General features: G+C 46.4%; 1 protein-coding gene across 4 annotated transcripts in view; it reads right to left on the bottom strand.

Moving 5' to 3' along the window:
- Positions 1-14,250: 14,250 nt before the first annotated feature.
- The window catches only part of LOC135370263 (autism susceptibility gene 2 protein-like), a 215,622-nt gene continuing 212,091 nt past the window's right edge, over positions 14,251-17,781 (bottom strand). For all 4 annotated transcript variants that reach the window (XM_064603971.1, XM_064603972.1, XM_064603973.1 and 1 more), the window contains 2 exons: positions 16,188-16,223; positions 14,251-16,093 (listed from right to left, as the gene is read on the bottom strand). In XM_064603971.1, coding sequence (XP_064460041.1) covers positions 15,148-16,093; positions 16,188-16,223 — 982 coding nt within the window. In that variant the 3' untranslated portion in view covers positions 14,251-15,147. The remainder of the gene's footprint in view (positions 16,094-16,187; positions 16,224-17,781) is intronic.

Here is a 17,781-nt window from a genome sequence, read left to right as displayed (position 1 = left end):
TTTATAACGAGCAAGCAGATTTCGCGGCTGTGTTCATCACGTTAATGACGATCGTCTGGCGTTACTGCCCACGGTGATCCTGCGTGCTGCAACCAGACGACCCCCTAGACCTTTTTTTTTTTTTTTTCGCTGTTATTACACTTAATGGGTTTCACGTGTAACAGCTTCGACTCAATGTACACACCGCAAAGGCAGAAAAGCAGTAATCAATGAACCACATCCGCGTCGGCAGCATGAACCTCGGATAGGGACGGACAAAATGTGTAGACGTGCAAAATTATTGGCAGTTCGAATATCGATAAATATAGATATCTCAAACAGAGTATCGATTTAAAATATTCATAATACAGGGTGTTTCCCCTAAAGTGATTAAAATTTCTAACTTGCGACGTACTCGGCGCGATTTAGGAAGGCTTTGGACAGTTTCAATTGAGGGAAATTTATTTTTTTAAATTGAACTTTGAAAATTGCCAAGCGAACCTCACGTTTTTTTTACAGAAATATGAAGTCCTCTACGGATAACCGCAGACCCAACAAAAACTATGCGCAGTATATCGCAACGGAAATAGTCGAGAAAAAGTAGTAAAGATTCCGTTTTAGCCCCGTCTGCTTGATTGTTGCAAAGAAAAGCGCACGGAAGATGTGGGGAGAGGAAGAAGTGTTCCACTGACGTGACTGAGCGTGCACTGACAAGGGATGTACACGGAACCGTTCAACTGCAAGGAACGTGACCCCTGCTACTATGGGGGAATTTTATCCTCACAAACAGCAGCCAACGCCTACAGCGGAGTTTGGGGCTCACACAGAAATGCTGCGCCAGTTTGAGGGCTGCATTATTTACCGTCGCTGACTCTCCCAGTTTGAAACATCCTTCCTCTGAAGATTCGATACCTACTGCTGTCGAATCAGCTTGTTTTTTTCTCTTTGTGGAAACCCGTGCATTGCAAAAGGCCTCGAACGCGGGCAGTCTTTGGATAGCGACGGCTCGTGAATTTAACAAACAGCTTTGTCCCGCACAATCAGATCTCTGTCACAGTTTGTACACTCAATCACGGAACAAGTCTTCCCTCTGCTTTTCCAGACTTTGCACAGAACTGTAGCACAGCGGCAAAAAAGGTCAGAAACACTCACATAGCCAAAGGCACACAGGCACTCGCAGAAGGCAAGCGATGGCGTGGCTACTGTGGCGCCATCTATTAGAGCCCGAAGCAACTGGCCGCTGTAAACGGTCTATAGGAGAATACGTTTGGACTACATGTATTCCGCTCGTGTTGCAGGGGATGTTCATCCTTAGCCAGACGCTGTGAACCGTATGCAGGGAAGGACCCCTCAGAGCGCCTGGCCAATGGCCGTAGCCAACGACGGACACCAGTGCAACACGAGTGGAATAGTCCAAACGCTGTCGCCCTTTATTTCTGCTAAGCGCCGGGTGTCTTTCGACCCGCTCCGCAGGGCGAAGCTGTGTAGCAAGCTGTTCCATCGCACCCGACGGGGGACATTCTAGCACCGCCTATGCCAGAACGTTGTAGCTCGTCGTTATGTGGTGTTGCGATTCCGCCTCAAAGTAACGACGATGGACCAGGCTTTACCAGAGCACTGGACGTTTTATTGAAGACTGAGTGACGATGATGGCCGATTATAGGATTCAGGATGAGAACAGGAGAATGTTGATGATCGGCCCTCGTGGAGCCCGGTTTTGTTCCTTAGGACAACTGCTCGTGGGTCCACGAGAGCCGTTGCCTATAATGGGGTCTCTATCGGGCTCCCCCACAGAGCAATCTGCGTGGCCCCCATCTCCTCGTGTGACGTCAGCAGACATGCTGCGCGGTATCAGGCACGGAGCATCAGGAGCGGACGTAAATTTGTCAAAGGCATATGCCGAGCATTTTTGTATGAAGTCGGCCCAGGACTCATTAATCTCCCCAGTAGCATCCCGCAGTATCGACAGACAAATAGCTCGGCAAAGTAGCGAAACCACCACCAGTGGACACCCTGGACGACCTCTGAGGTGTGACGACCCACGATGAGTAACAGCGGAGAGTACAAACACAATCGTTTCCCGTGATCATGTCCTCCACTCTTAGGCCACTCCCTATCATATCCGTCGCACTCAAAAAGTTCGGGAGTTTATGTGTTAAAGAAGCGCATGGCATTCTGAGCCAACTCTTTCGTGGACGGAAAAATTCAACACCCTATAACTAAGGTAAACATCCTTCGTCCATGGGGCGCTTTGTTATAGTACACTCTTAAAAATGAGTTTCACCGCATAGCACGCTCCTAGCCAACCATCATCTCGAATGATACTGTTATCTGCCCTGATTTGTTGAAAACAGGAGGCGTACGCCTTTTCTGTGACAATTATGAACAGCATAAGTGTCACAAAAAAGGCGTACGCCTCCCGTTTTCAACAAATCAGGGCAGATAACGATATCATTCGAGATAATGGTTGGCTAGGAGCGTGCTATGCGGTGAAGTTCGTTTTTAAGAGTGTAGGATTAAGCTAAGCGAGTTGGTGCCCGAATGCCTGTTTAACACCGAAGCGGATTAGAAAGAGCGTATCATGAGCTGCAAGATACATATAGCTTTTATGTTATGATGTTGTAACTGGATTAGTCAGGGCTTAGGAGGTAGAATGATGTAGTGAGCACGCCGGTAAAAAAAAACATGAAGCATATTGGAGGGGAACCTACTTGTGAAGTGTTTACATGGTTCCTCTTGATTTATTAACGCTAAATGGATGGATTGTGTTAAGGCTGACGCGTGAAAAATAATTTCCGTCCGTCACGTTTGGGCCTAGTACTACATGTCTACGTAAAAACAGCGCAGAGACGGGACACGATGAAGAAACAAGTGCACACACAGAGCGCTTTCTTCTTCGTGTCCCGTCTCTGCGCTGTTTTTACGTAGTTATGTACCAACTTGCCCAAATCTCCGCCTTAACCTGGTACATGTAACTGGATTGGATTAGATTGGCTTGGTATGTATTGCATGTGGTGCCGTAAAGCAGTATACTGTAGGGGACACGGCTGTCTAAAATCAACACTCCGTGGTTTATCTAATCTCAAATCTCCAGGTGTTGCGAGACTATTTCTTTCCAGTAATAAACGCGTGTAGCACATGGTCCACCGTCAAATACAGTATTGGCACAACACTTTCAAGCGCAATAGCGGTAATATTGAGGTAGTATATCTAATTATTGTGTTATGTACAATTCTTTCTGGCACTGCTTTGTTGAGTGCCACACATTTTACACTTGCCAGTAGAGCATTCCACATTCACCACCTTATTTTGTAAACCCCACTGCCCTCTGTAACGCTAACGCCCTGGGGGTATGATAAATAAATAAATAAATAAATAACATGGGACGGCGAAGTACTGACAGGCAATTTTAGCTAACCGTGTCCCCAACAGTACAAGTGCAATCTCAGAAGATGCATCGATTCGATGGCCTGAGCCCTCAGTACTGTGACGTCACAATAGCGCTCATAGTTTCTTTTTTCTTTTAGTTAAAAAATTAAAATTGAAAATTACACTCTAAAAACTGAACTTCACCGCATAGCACGCTCTGCGCCAACCATTGCCACGAATGATACGGTTATTGCTTCTGATTCGAAGAGAGAGGGGGGCGTACGCCTTTTTGTGTCAATTTGGATACATGATAATTGACACAAAAATGCGTACGCCTCCCTCTCTACTCGAATCAGAAGCGATAACCCTATCATTCGTGGCAATGGCTGGCGCAGAGCGTGCTATGCGGTTAAGTTCAGTTTTTAGAGTGTACGGGCAACACTGGGTCGAAGTGGTCACCAAATGCGCATTGCACGTCAAGTACGGCGGCAAAATACATTGCGTGGGACGACACTGGGCACAAAACGAAGTTGGCTATACGTGTCGGCTACGTAGCCATCAGAAGCAGCAAGTCGTTCGGGAACATAGATCACTGTTGCTTGAAGAATTGTGGGTTATTTGCAACCAGACGTCACCCCGCGCCGTTACCTCAATAACGTGTTACGCTGGGTTTACAAGCAACAAACTGTTGAACTACGCCGTCGACATAAACTGCCCGTACGCTAATTTACGGTATACCTTTAAAATGTTCAGAAACTGCTTTGGGGAAGCTTTTTCAGTGCATAGCCGCTAAGGCCATCTTTCATTTGTTGCAAAGTGGTCCTCACTGTACTGCGTGCAGCAATCCTCGAGTTCAACGCAGCATGTACTTATTTACGGGCGCATTACACATCGCCCGGTCGATATAAGTAGTCATTGAAAGTGACAACAACAACAACAAATGCATTTTTAAGATGAAGAATGGGGAGTTTGTAAGAGACTCTACTGTTGTTTCTATTGCATCTCGGTAAACAGCATTATTAAAAGCTAAGTTTCTCGTTACGATCCAGCCAATCAGTACGATGCACCGCTCACGGACGAGTTGCAAGATTATTGAAGCGTTCAGTGAAGAAAGCTCCACTATCGAAGAGCGTTATTAGACTCGGAGATATAAACAAACATTCGAACTCGCGATGTAACGAAGCAAATTCAATGTTATCGACCGAGACCGAAATACAGTTGTCGTATGCAACGTATGTCGTAAACGCGTATGCAAAGGGGAATATATTGCCTTGCGAGAAACAATACACGCTATGATTGCGACACCTCTTTTGCAGCTCTGTCAATACGTGCCCTCCAGGTTAGGATATAGTTTATAGCGTGAGGGGAGGAGTAGATCACGTTGGAAGTAGTGCGCGTGAAGGCATGGTTAATAAAGGGAAAATGTAATATGTATGTAATTAGGTAATTAATAAAATAGGCGTCGCTAATGCCCGTGGTCTTCGTGCAATTGGTGCGTCGTATATCTCTGCAGGTTTTGCAGCGTGGATGGTTGCATGGGCGTATTCCGTTGCGGCGAGTTATTTTTGCTAATAACTCTGCGTTTACTAGAATGCCCCTGTGGCTTCTTCCGCGTAGTATGTGGCTTGTATAGGACAGGTAAATATCAACCAAGAAAGAAGTGTGTTTGTCCTTGCTTCTGTGTTCCAGCCTCAGGACACCAATGCTCATCGTTCCCATCAGGTAAATACGCTTTGAAAAGCTTTTCATGTAGTCGTTACTTTGGAGATGGTGTTTGTATCTCCGCAAGATAGCTTCGATGTTTGGTTACCATTAGCTGCATATCTATAGAGCCACTCTGCGAACATACAACCTTTATATTGGCCGCCGCATCAGAGAGTGTACAAGTTCGCGCTTAAATAATAGTAGTAATAATGCTAATGATGCCGCGATGTCACACTTCATAATTAACACCATAGACTAATTAATTAACACCCACCTTCATAATTAACACGTACTTCATAAGTAACACTGAGAAAGAAACGAGCTCAAAAGACGTGGCAAAGAGCGGCATTATGTAAGGCCGTTCAAGCGCATTATGCAATAAGAGTGTGTCCGCACGAGCGACTTTATCAGATGCTGGCGGAGGAGGGCAAGGAGGAAAGCACGCGTCAAAAAGGATATCGCGGGAAGGGGGGCATGCCAAGAGTATCGATCGACGCTGGAAGAAGAGATTCGAAGGACTGAGCTCAAAGCGACGCTGCTAGCTAGCAGACGACACAAGTATAGACGAGCGGCGGAAGAAGGCATATTCTGTGACGAGCGCACAGAATCTTCCTGAGGCGGCACGGAATACGCGAGGAGACGTGCTGTAAGGCTCAGACAGTCACGTGCACGCAAATACCTCTGACGTTGCACCTTTCGCCCTCGCATGTACTCCTGTGTACAGTCGCTCGTACCGCGTGTAATGACAGCGAGGCTGGATACATCGCCGCAAATTGTGCTACGTCAAAAATCAGCTCGTACGCAATGTTGTACTTTGAGGTCGCACGTGCACTAGCTGGAGTAGTTCATTCGTCGTGGTGAGAAGATACAGGGGGGAGTGAGACCGGGTGGTAAAGTCTACGTCTGCCGATGGCAAAACTTCGGGTCACGGCCCGCGACCGCTACACTCGTAAAAGTGAACTTCACCGCATAGCACGCTCCCAGCCAGTCATCATCTCGAATGATAACGTTATCTGCCCTGATTTGTTGAAAACGGGAGGCCTACGCCTTTTGTGTGACAACTATGAACAGCGTAAGTGTCACAAAAAAAGGCGTACGCTAGACGTACGCTAGGAGCGTGCTATGCGGTGAAGTTCATTTTTAAGAGTGTAGGCATGCTGTACGCGAAAGCGGCGATTCTTAAAAGACCGCCCGAGTATGCTTAGCTTTTCACAAATGGCTGTGATCAATTTAGAGAGCAGGCACTAACAGGTGGCGCTCTTGATCTCATAGCACGCAGTATGCCAATCATAATCGCGGATGATATCGCTCTGTCTCCCGATAAGCTGAGAAAGGGGGCGTACACCTTTTTATGTATCAACTTTCCTTCCAATTGGAAGATAAAACAATACGATTCTGAAGATTGGTTGGCCTAGAACGATTTATGCGACGAAGAGCGCTCGATCTAGTAAAGACAGATTTAGCTACGAGATGGCGTTGTCCACCCTCTACACACGATCAGAGCGAGCCAAGAGATTAAGCACTATAACTGCAATGAGAAGGAGTTGGCATCTCGGACGACTAAGACTGTAATACCCCCTGTCAGACGGACTAATAGACCTCTCCCTGTTTGTAAACAAATGACGTCATAGTGTTCCACAGCGCTACTAATTTGAGAGTTGAACTACGCTCGAAGCTATACACGCTTAAAAATGAACTTCACCGCATAGCACGCTCCTAGCCAACTATCATCTCGAATGATATCGTTATCTGCCCTGATTTGTTGAAAACAGGAGGCGTACGCCTTTTTTGTGACACTTATGCTGTTCATAATTGTCACAAAAAAGGCGTACGCCTCGCGTTTTCAACAAATCAGGACAGATAACGATATCATTCCAGATGGTGGTTGGATAGGAGCGTGCTATGCGGTGAAGTTCATTTTTAAGAGTGTAGGGGCGAACAAGGTCGCGCCCGAAAGCGAGGATCTTGATGGGATTACGATGGTCCCTGAAAGGGACGCGACCTTCGGTCCTACTTTTCTTTCAATAGGAGGCAGCGAACAAGTGCCCCTTCGTGGAACCCAGCTCTCCCCTTCCGATTTGTTTCGGTTTCAGTGCGAATACCAACGTCATGATGACGGTTCTCGGGTAGAGGTCTATTCACCTTCTCAAAACAAGGAAAATCAAGGAGAATGCTCGGTAGCGTCGTAAGATGACATGCCGTGTTTAAAAACACGACACCATTATTTAATCATTCATATCCACGGGCTCTCGACGTCTGTCCAACTCGTTTTAGCGAACGAAAGCCACATTTTAGCAGCCGCTAGGCTTAGCAGGCGGACACGGCGGAGCGGTATGCTGATTAGTTTATTATTAGATTAGTCCAAGTTCGGTGTTTGCATTTCGATGTCCAGGTTAGTCTAATTTCGCCGTTGGCAGTTTCCCGTGCGCGGCTGCGCATTTTAGAGTCAGATAACATCTATGTGCTGTACCCGAGCACTCTCGGCACATTGTACTGCTTGGGTTTCGTACAAGGCGTGCAGAATTTGACTTACAAAAAGGGCTAGTGCGAAGGTTATCGAAGTTTATCCGCACGATAAAGGATTCTGTCCTCCGTCGATAGATAGGCGGACTTTGACAAATAAACGGACGGCTAAATTATTTTGAATGAGCTAAACCTGTACGAAGGGAGGTGACGTAAAAAAGAACGCCGCTCTTCTTGGTTCAAGGGCGTATTCTGTAATTTTACAACGGAAGATTCTTCGATCCGTCGGTTCGATCCTGCAGGCAGTGCCGGATTGACAGTGGTGGGGGCCCGGGGCAGTGTACATGGTTGGGGCCCTCCTGCTTGGTCAGTATATTTTTCATGGTGCTTCGTAGGGATAAATTATGGCCAAGTCCATGGAGATGCCTGACCTCGGTGCTACTATTCCGTGCGATATACTTTATTACCACCCAGTTTCCGGAAAGGGTACTTCACTCTAGCTTTTTCAGTTTACATCTTCTTATATCTTGCATGGAGTATCTTGCGTGCTATTTCCTTACTAAGAAATCCCTAATGAGCTCTGCGGGTTGCCGTGGTAACCAACCTGTGCGTCGACAGGCCTATCACAGGTAATCATAGGCCGCGCTCCAGGTAGAAGAAGAAACATTGGGCACTTACACCACCGTACTACGAGGGGAGTTCAAGTCAAACCGGGACTTTTCATTTTTCGCAAAAGTCAAATGAACTTACAGGCGAGAAATTAGTTTTATTTTTCAACGTAATCTCCAGCTGCACTAATGCACTTGTCCCAGCGTTTCACGGAGGCTTGAATGCCAGCAGCGTAGAAATCCTTACCGGTGCGTAGCAGCCATGATCGGACCGCATTCTTGACCTCGTCGTCGCAGCTGAAGTGGCGGCTCCCAAGGAACGCCTTCAGTGGCCTGAAGAGATGGAAATCGCTGGGGGCGAGGTCCGTGCTGTAAGGGGGATGTGACAGCAACTCTCAGTCAAGTTCCTGTAAGGTGCGTGTCGTGAGATGCGCGGTATGCGGGCGTGCATTGTCCTGTAGGAGGAGGACTCCTTTGGTGATGAGGCCCGACCGCTTTTGCTTCAGCGCCTTATGCACATCCCTGAGAACCTGGCAGTAACATGCACTATTGATCGCACTCTATGCACTATTGATATCGAGACATGTTATCCGTTGGTCCCTGAGGATCAGGCGCTCCACAAGTTGGATGTTCTCAGGAGCTCTGACACTGGGCTCTGAGCCGCCTCGCCCAGTACTGATGTACGGTCGTCTAGGAAGCGTTTGCACCACTCAAACGCTTTGCTGCGGCTAAGTGTATCGTGGCCATACTGAGCCTGAAGTTTTCTGTGAATTTCAGATGACTTTACGCCTTCATTTACAAGAAACTTAATCACAATTCGCTGTTCGATGTGCGCGCTCACCTCGTTGTCGGCCATCTTGCCCAGCACGTTTCTTCTGGTTTGCACAAACTTTGGACCACAACGTGGTGAACGCGGAGGCCTGTCGTGTGTGAAAATGACGAAAAACAAGTTAGCACGAGCCACTTGTACACTCAGGAGACAGAAAGTCCCGATTTGACTTGAACACCCCTCGTATGTAAGGAGAGTTTCTGTCTTCTTCTTTTTTTTTCGGAAACGCCACTATGCTCGTGTTCAACTTAAAAAAGAAAAGAAATCTAGTTCGTTAAATACATACGCCGTTGCAGATAAACGGTGGTGGTCATTTTTGCGGCGCAGCTGCTGAGCGTTTGCTCGAAAACAAAGCCTAGAATGGTGTTTTGAACACGATCTAGCAGATTATAACGGCCATGTCATAATCGGCAACCCCTATGAGGAGCCCGTCCGCACGATCCGCTAGTGGCGCTACTCATCGGCCCGCGAGATCTCCATCATGATTGGACAATGGAAATTAGAATTTTGAACGCGCAGAAGCGGACGTGCTACTACCGTAGCAGACGACAGCCACAGCTCCTGTGAAAACGCGTACGATGATGATGATGATAATCTACTTTAGAATGAAAAATCTCCCATGGGACACCCACCGCCTGGACAAAAATAATAAGGTAAGCTGAAGTACAAAGTATTGTAGAAGTTGAGGAAGCAATAACCGGGCCGGTGAGTAGTGCCACCGCTAGCTTCCAAATGCGGCGCTGGGAAGGGGTGCCTATGACATGGTCGTTATAATCTAGCAGGTCGTGGTTTTGAACTCCGGTCGCGTCCATCCTCTTCCTTTATCCTGAAGACACTTCGTCATTGCCGTTCTCACGTTTTCTTTTGCAAAAACAATGGTTGCCACATTGAAAAATCGCGGAGTTTGTCATCTTTCAATACCGCTACCACGAAAAATGACCACCAGTGGGGGAGCTTATGCGAACGCCACGTCACAACGTGACGTAGGTGAATATGCTCTATAGCGCGCCAGGAGAAATACTGCAGCGCCACCACGCAGCGTAGTGTCATGTGGCCAGTCTTAACAGCCAATGCAGAAGCAGATTCAGTATGATCGACTACGTTATCTTGCGGAGGAGCGAGCGTGACCTCTCTGTGTCCAGTCATCCTGTCTGCGGTGCAGTATTACTTTCAGAGCTGACGGACTAGATTTCTCTTCCTTCTTATGTTGAACACGACTAAAGACTGTATTAATCAATTCATCAGGGACGTCCTGCCACAACGTATTATTTGTAAATCTGTTCCAGAAGCCATATATATATATATATATATATATATATATATATATATGTATATATATATATAAAGTCATCAAGTCCTCAGGTCCTGCTGCACAGACCCGGTCATTTCTTTCACTTAGTCACCAACCTGTGTTAGTCATGACAAAAGCGCATGCGCGGCTCTCTTTCCCTTGTACATAACCCTCTCCCATATATAAAGCTTGTTCTTGTCACCAAACCCCAGTCCCGTCTGCGCTGACTGCCGAAAAGGGGCCCCTATCCCTATATGTGTTAATAAACTCCCCTTTGTGTTTTCCTGTAAGCTCTTTGTCGTCTTCTGATTTTTCCTGCTTTATTTCATTCTCGTGGTCAACCGCCCTCCTAAGCTTCTAATCTCTCTCTCTCTCTCTACATATATATATATATATATATATATCCTGACGAAGACAGTGCCACTGTCGAAACGTCGCACGTTCTTTTAAACGTCTCATAGTATATTATATAGATGGGACAAATCCAGAATCCGAATCCAAGAATCTTACGAATCCTTTGTTTAAAAAGAGTAAAAAGCCAAGAAAAAAAAACCTACTGGAGAGTATTTTGAAGCACAATATGATACATTCGTTTAACGAAAAAAAAAAAAAAAGTTCAGTTTCGGGAGAAAGTATACCCATAAAGTTTACTTAACATATTTAACATACCGTTCACCGACTACAAGAGATACATAAATTCTCGAGTCTGAATTATTTCCATAAAGATAACGCAACAATCAAAAGTAAAACCATATTACTTTTAAACTTGTGATGCAACAGTTCCTGCCTGAACTCTTTCAGTCCAGAGCAATGTAAACAAACAAACAAGAAAACACCCGTGGGCCAATGAGGCTTTCGGCGGACTCCGGAGGTGCCAATTTGAAAAAGAAAGGAACAAACGTGGTTCGAAAGATCTGATTCGCCGTTTTGGGCACTAGGATTCGGATTCTTAAATCTCGAATCCCTGCCTAGGATTCGTGAAATCTGTTGGCACATCCCTAGTGTATTATAATTAGGGAGTGACGTTTTCGGGTTAAACCCGATTTCGCACGGTTATTCTCCCCCTCGAACTGACCTCCGACCAATTTGGGTTAAACCCGATTTCTCCCCGAATCCCAGTCACTTTGAAACCCTCAAGTGACGTTTCCACTAACGACAAACAAAGGTCGCCACGTGTAACGCATGTAAGAATGGGTCACTTACGTTCCCAGCAATATACCCGTGTGTGGCAACACTGTCTATGCCTTCGGGGATTACCGCTGGAAGATCACGATCCCACAAAAAAAAAAAAGAGAGAGAGAGATTAGGAAAGGACTTAATAGACAAGAGGAGAAAAAAAACCACCCGATAACACCCGAAAGCACAATTATCACCCAATTTCTCCCCGAATTACAGATTTAAAAATAATGCCACATTTCCCCCCCTCCCCCGAATCTGGGAAAGGCATTTAACCCCAAAAAAGTCACTCCCTAATTATAATTAGAGCCTGAAGTTTTCAGGAAATATTTTTTTCTAAATTCAGGGGGTAAAAATCGGGTAAACAAACATGTGCACTAAATTCATGCGAATTCGGGTGAAAAAACTCCCGGTATGCTAAATTCGGGGAGAAATCGGGCTGAGTTGCTCAAACTAACTGTAATTGTTAGGTACAAATGGTGATGTAACTGTATTTTGCTGCCAAACAAGCAAGTTAATGCATTCCTACAGACATCCCAGTGAGGGGAATTTGCCGGGTAAAAATCGGGTTTCACCCTAAAGGGTGGACCTTCAATTCGGGGTGCAAATTCGGGGAAGAATCGGGTAAAACCCTAAAACTTCAAGCTCTAATTATAATATTTGTGTTAAATTACCCACTAAATAAACAAATTTTTGTTAACTTCCCTCTAATCTGTTGTCCACGTCTTATTATTTTACTTATATATACATATACATATGGATGAGAGCTTATTAGCTGCACTGTTTGTTTGTTTGCATGACTACCTGTCATGGACTCACAAGTCTGCAGAGCTACACTGCACTGCTGTGTTGGACGAAAGAGGAGGCAGGAACAGGTCACCGCAACGGTGTCACCAGCATGGAATGCGGCTGCTTAGTAACAGTCAGCAAAGTAAGTGAACCTCGCCGTTTTAAGGAGATCAGGACCTTTCCTGCGCAGCCAACGAAAGACGTGGATGACAGCAGTTATTTTCTCAAGTTGGGTTCGTGAGATCTGCCATTGCGCTGGGTCCAGCTGAACAAACAAATGCAAACATGTATAACAGACTATTTTCAGCCCTGACACGTGATGATGCTTGCCTGTAAATAAATAGTTGGATATCTAAATGCGTCTCTTATACACAGTCAACCCTCGATTTATGAACACCCTCGGTTCCCCGAAAAATCGTTCATAAATCGAGGGATTCATAAATCGAAAATTCAGTTAACTGAGTACTATCGAGCAAATGGAACAGTATTTCCGAGTTGGGATTGTGTTTATAATGACATATATTGTGTAATTTTGCTCTTGACCATGCCTTCTACTGTATCAATCTCACAAAGAACAGAAGTTAGCGCATTCACACTCTGTTTATTATGGAATACTAAATTGTTTAATTTTGCTTTGGACCATGCCTTCCGCTGTGTCAATCTTGGAAAGAAGAGATGTCACCACATTCGCACTGGACTGGTCTCGGATTTCCTCCAGGATTTTTAACCTCCGTTTATTAATCTCCGGGTGACAGCGACCACCTTATTCATCAACTGAGGTCAGGAACACTTGGTCGCACCTTGTGCGACCCCGGAAAACCAGTTTGTTGTTCGGATTTCGAGGGGTTAAGAACCGAGGGTGCAATACCTGGAAAGCGTTTTGTCCGTTCGGGCGTCATTCATAAGACCACGGAATTATCCCTTTGAAGGTTTCTGTTGACCTCGGAACGATCCGTTCATAAATTGAGGGCAAAAACGCTGGGCACCTCCTAGTTGGTTCCCAGAAATTCCGTTCATTATTCGAATATCGAGGTTCATAAAACGAGGGAAAAATGAATGGAAAAAGTTTGGTTCCCCGTGCTCGTGTTCATAAAACGAGGGAATTCATAAATCGAGGGTTGACTGTATATCGCATGACCGCAAAGGCGCGGCACGGCCAAGTCTTGAGGTCCGATGCAGCTAGTGTGCAGCCAGTGCATCAAGCACCCATTCAGAGTAACTCCCTTTAGTACTCTAACAAAATCTTCAGTCCCCTTTGAGTTCGAATCAGTGGGATTGCACCGTATTCCATGATCGGTGCAAGTTGTAACAACAGAAGTTTCAAGACTGACTGTAGGACCTCGTGTTATAGTAAAGGTAAAACCCGTTTTTACGCCCCTCCAATCTGCATCCATAATCGCTTGGGGGTAAAACTCGAAACCCCCAGGAAAGCTAATTTGGCAAAGTGCCAATTCAGCCGCAGATACGTAGAGCCTGAAGTTTTCGGGAAATATTTTTTTTGAAATTCGGGGGGTAAAAATTGGGTAAATAAACATGTGCACTAAATTCATGCGAATTTGGGTGGAAAAACTTCCAGTATGCTAAATTCACGGAGAAATAGGGCTCAGTTACTCAAACTAACTGTGGTGGTATGGTACAAATGGTGATGTAACTGCCTCTGCTACGAAACGATTAAGTTAGTGCCTTCCTACAGACGTCCCAGTGAGGTCAATTTGCCGGGTAAAAATTGGGTTTCACACTAAAGAGGTAACCTTCCATTCGGGGAAGAATCGGGTTAAACCCTAAAACTTCAGGCTCTACAGATCTGGCACCATGCACTGTACCTTCAGCATCTTGTGTTCATCTAAAATGTGAGAAGCGCTTTTTTTTTTTTTTACTGTACACCCGATACCGCCCCATTTTGCAGTTTTACGACTCCTTAAATAAAAACCAGATTTTTTTACCCCATCCCCGCACCTGAAAAAACGTAGGACCCGAAAACACGAGGCCCTTGCTACGTGCGGCAACGCCCGACTTTTCGAAGACACAAAAACTGGACGACCTTCTTTTCCCAACAGTAGAGAGCATCCACTCCCCGATGGCATTTATTCTCAGCTATACACTAATTCAAAAACACCTGCTGCAGTGTTTCACACCAGTGGCTCCGAGGACTCGTAGAAAAACTTAAAATCAATGGGAGCGACAAAATTTCTCCACTATACAAAAAGATATCTGCTCGCGCGATCTTATAAATAACTCTTCACACACCACTTCGTACAGAGCATACGTTTCCTTTTTTTTTTTTTTTTTTTTACTGGCATGACTGACTGCAGGCTTTGCAATGTCCCTGAATGGTAGATTTACATTATAAATAGCGACTTTACTAACAGACCACCCGATTGTGTTAAGTTAGACGTGTTTTGGCAGCTTGCGACGGAAGGCTCTGTAAAAAACTAGCTGTACATATCACTAATGCAATGAACAAAAAACTTGACCCCTAGAGTGAAGCTGCTTCGGTCAGTCTTAAATATAAATATATATGTACACGTCTGTGCCAAAAGGACCGGGGGGGAATTAATTATGTACATGTGTACAAGCCCAATCGTCTCAAAATGCCAGCAAGGAGGGGGGGGAAGTCACGTGACAACATTGCTATTTCCTGGCAATAAATATTCTTTAAAAGAACGTATAACAAAAAAGCTGGAAAAAAAAAAAGTACGGATTGCATCGTTTTCGTTTATCACAAATTTCGGGGGAGCGGGGGGAGGAGGAAGTCCGAACACATCACACGCACACACCTCGAGGTTCTTACATATATACAGAAAAATGACTATGTACATATGAACAACACAACACACGTTTTTTATGAACACCTCTCACGGATTATGCTGTCCTATATCTTACAGGCACACAGTCGCACACACACGCACGCACACTTGCACATCACCGAGGCATTGCAGCTATCTCATCTGGGCATCCGCCGCGGACTTGTGGTTGCTCAGCTCCCTCCGGTCTTTGGCATAGAGCACGCCAGTGTCATTGTGCTCCACGAGAGAGCTGATCTTGTGGTGCACGGGAGGGGTCAGCCGACTGTGGTTGGCCGCCCCGCTGCTGCAGGGGATGAGAGGAGGGGGCACGCCGCCCCCGGGGGTCGCCGCCGCCGCCGGGGACCCGTTCTTGTTGCGCGCAGCCAGCCCCGTCAAACTGTTGAGGTACGAGTTCGGCGGAGGGAGGGGGTTAAAGAGCGCCTGCGCCGCGAAGCTGCTCGGGTCCGCCGGACGGAGAGGGGGCGGCGCCAGCTTGGACTGCAGCTCCCGCTCCAGCGCCAGGCGCTCCAGCTCCGACGGGCCCTCGCGGAAGCGATCGTGCAGGGGCATCATGGGACCGAGGAGCCGGTACCTCTGCTCCAGGTCCCTGACCGAGTGGAGGTCCAGGAGCCGGTAGGGGTCGCCGGGGACCCCGGCCACCCCGGGAGGTGCCGCGAGCGGGGCGCCCCAGAACGCGCGGTCCGCAGCCATGTTGGGGGGGAGGCCCCCCACGGAGCCCAAGAGGTGAGCGGCCCCACCCGCGCGGTCCAGCGACTGCAGGTTGCGGAGCTCGTTCTCGGACCTGGGCATGTGCTCCAGGCTCTTCTTTGGCGGATCGCGAGGCAGGGGAGCGCAGTGGCTGTCCTCGTCCCGCCTCTCTTCTTTTACCCTGACCTCCGGTTTCGATGGGGGTAGACTGCCGTCGAAGGTGTTCTCGGTCTTGGGGTCCCGAGACAGCCGCATGGGGGACCGGGGCCTCTCCCTCGGTTGACTCCACTCCCTGTGCGGCTCTCGGATGGGGTTCCTGCCGTCGTAGTAGTCTCCGTTCCGCATAAGGCCGTCCGACAAGTGGTGCATGTGTAAACGGTTCTCTCGGTCTCTGCAAAAACATGAAATGTAACATGTTAGTGGCTACCAGGTGTAGCTGGTGAGCACAGCAAACTGTTCCCTCTCAGCACTGGTTGAATGCTAACCTTTCTCGCTGTCGTTCTTCGTGAGCTTTCTTTTCCCTGCGGAAACAAATGAAAAGTGAAATTAAAAACATGACTAGAAGCAGACGGGTAACAGAGGTCAACAGAGCATCCTGCTAGTCCAACTTACGTAGCACGTCTAAAACGTTCATTTCGGATTGGGTGCAAAGTACCAGACTGCCATGATGTCCTTGCGTTGGGCAGTTGGTATTGGCACACCACGATTCCGAAAGCAGCCCTTAACATGGACAAAAGGTTACGCTACGCAACAGGTGCATTGACCTCCTGTTTGATCCTGTTGCAACACAATTAAAACTCAAGGTAGCTTCAAGTCAACTGCTCCAATAGAAACAATTATGTAGAGATGGGACGAATCCGGAATTTTGCAAATCCGAATCCGAATCCGAATCAAAGGAAGGTTCTGCGAATCCACGAATCTCAAATCCTTTCTTTAAAAACAGTTTAAAAAGTTAAGAAAAAAAAAAAAAAAACGTCTACCGAAAAGTGTTTCGAAGCAGAATACGATACATTCGTTTATTGAAAAAGAAAATATACGATAGTTCAGTTTCGGGAGAAAATATACCCGCATAGTTCATATATTTAACATATTGTGCGTGGACTACAAGAAATACACAGATTCTCGAGTCTAAATTATTTCCATAAAGCTAAAACAACAATCAAAACCAAAACCATATTACTTTTAAACGTGTAATGTAACAGTCCATGCCTGAACTCTTTCAGTCTAGAGCATTGTAAACAAAGAAACAAAAAAAAAACACCCTCGGTCAATGAGGCTTTCGGCGGACTCCCGAGGCGCCAATTTGAAAAAGAAAGGAACAAACGTGGTTGGCGGATTCGAAAGATTCAATTCGCCGTTTTGGGCACTAGGATTCGGATTGCGAATCTCGAATCCCTGCCTAGGATTCGGGGATTCGGTTGGCACATCCCTACAATTATGTATGTACGTCACTGCAGTTGCCCCCACAGAAAATATCTGCACCACTGATATGTCCGTATCTGGTGTGCTTCCTTGGCTATGAGCAAAATTTGAGTGCTTTCTTTTTTCTGCATTTCTACTAGATTAAATCAAGCCGTTTAGGTCATTCCCGTGTTTGAGCACCGCGTATGTATAAACAGAACTGTTTTCAAATAGGGCACCGCGCCACCAAAAATGTTAATGGCACAAATACAATCGTGAACATGATATTGTTCGGTGCACTTCTGATTCCCTTGTTCCTTGAAATCACTTAGTATATGGCCTGGAGAGTCTTTCGTTGACATTTTCGTACATATATGCTGGGATGGCTGCGTAAATATAGATCCCTATGCTTGAGGGTTTTATTTCTGACTGAAAATCGGGAAGGGGGAGCAGGAGGGGCACTTGTAATCCAAAACGGCCGAGGTTCACAAATTGCAAAGTCACGTCAGAACAGCCGCTAAAAGAAACGGCTCCCCGCTCCCGAATCCCACATATGGCCACGTCATACAGGGTGTCCCAGTATGCAGCAAGATTTAAGAAAAGATTACCGTATTTACTCGCATATTTTGTGCCACTGCATAATTTGCGCACCCCTAATTTAGCACTCAAAATTATGAG

Source organism: Ornithodoros turicata, chromosome 10 (assembly GCF_037126465.1).
Source record: "Ornithodoros turicata isolate Travis chromosome 10, ASM3712646v1, whole genome shotgun sequence".
Taxonomy (NCBI): Eukaryota; Metazoa; Arthropoda; class Arachnida; order Ixodida; family Argasidae; genus Ornithodoros; species Ornithodoros turicata.
Note: the sequence above shows the minus strand (reverse complement) of the source record. Positions and strands in the feature narration are given on the sequence as shown.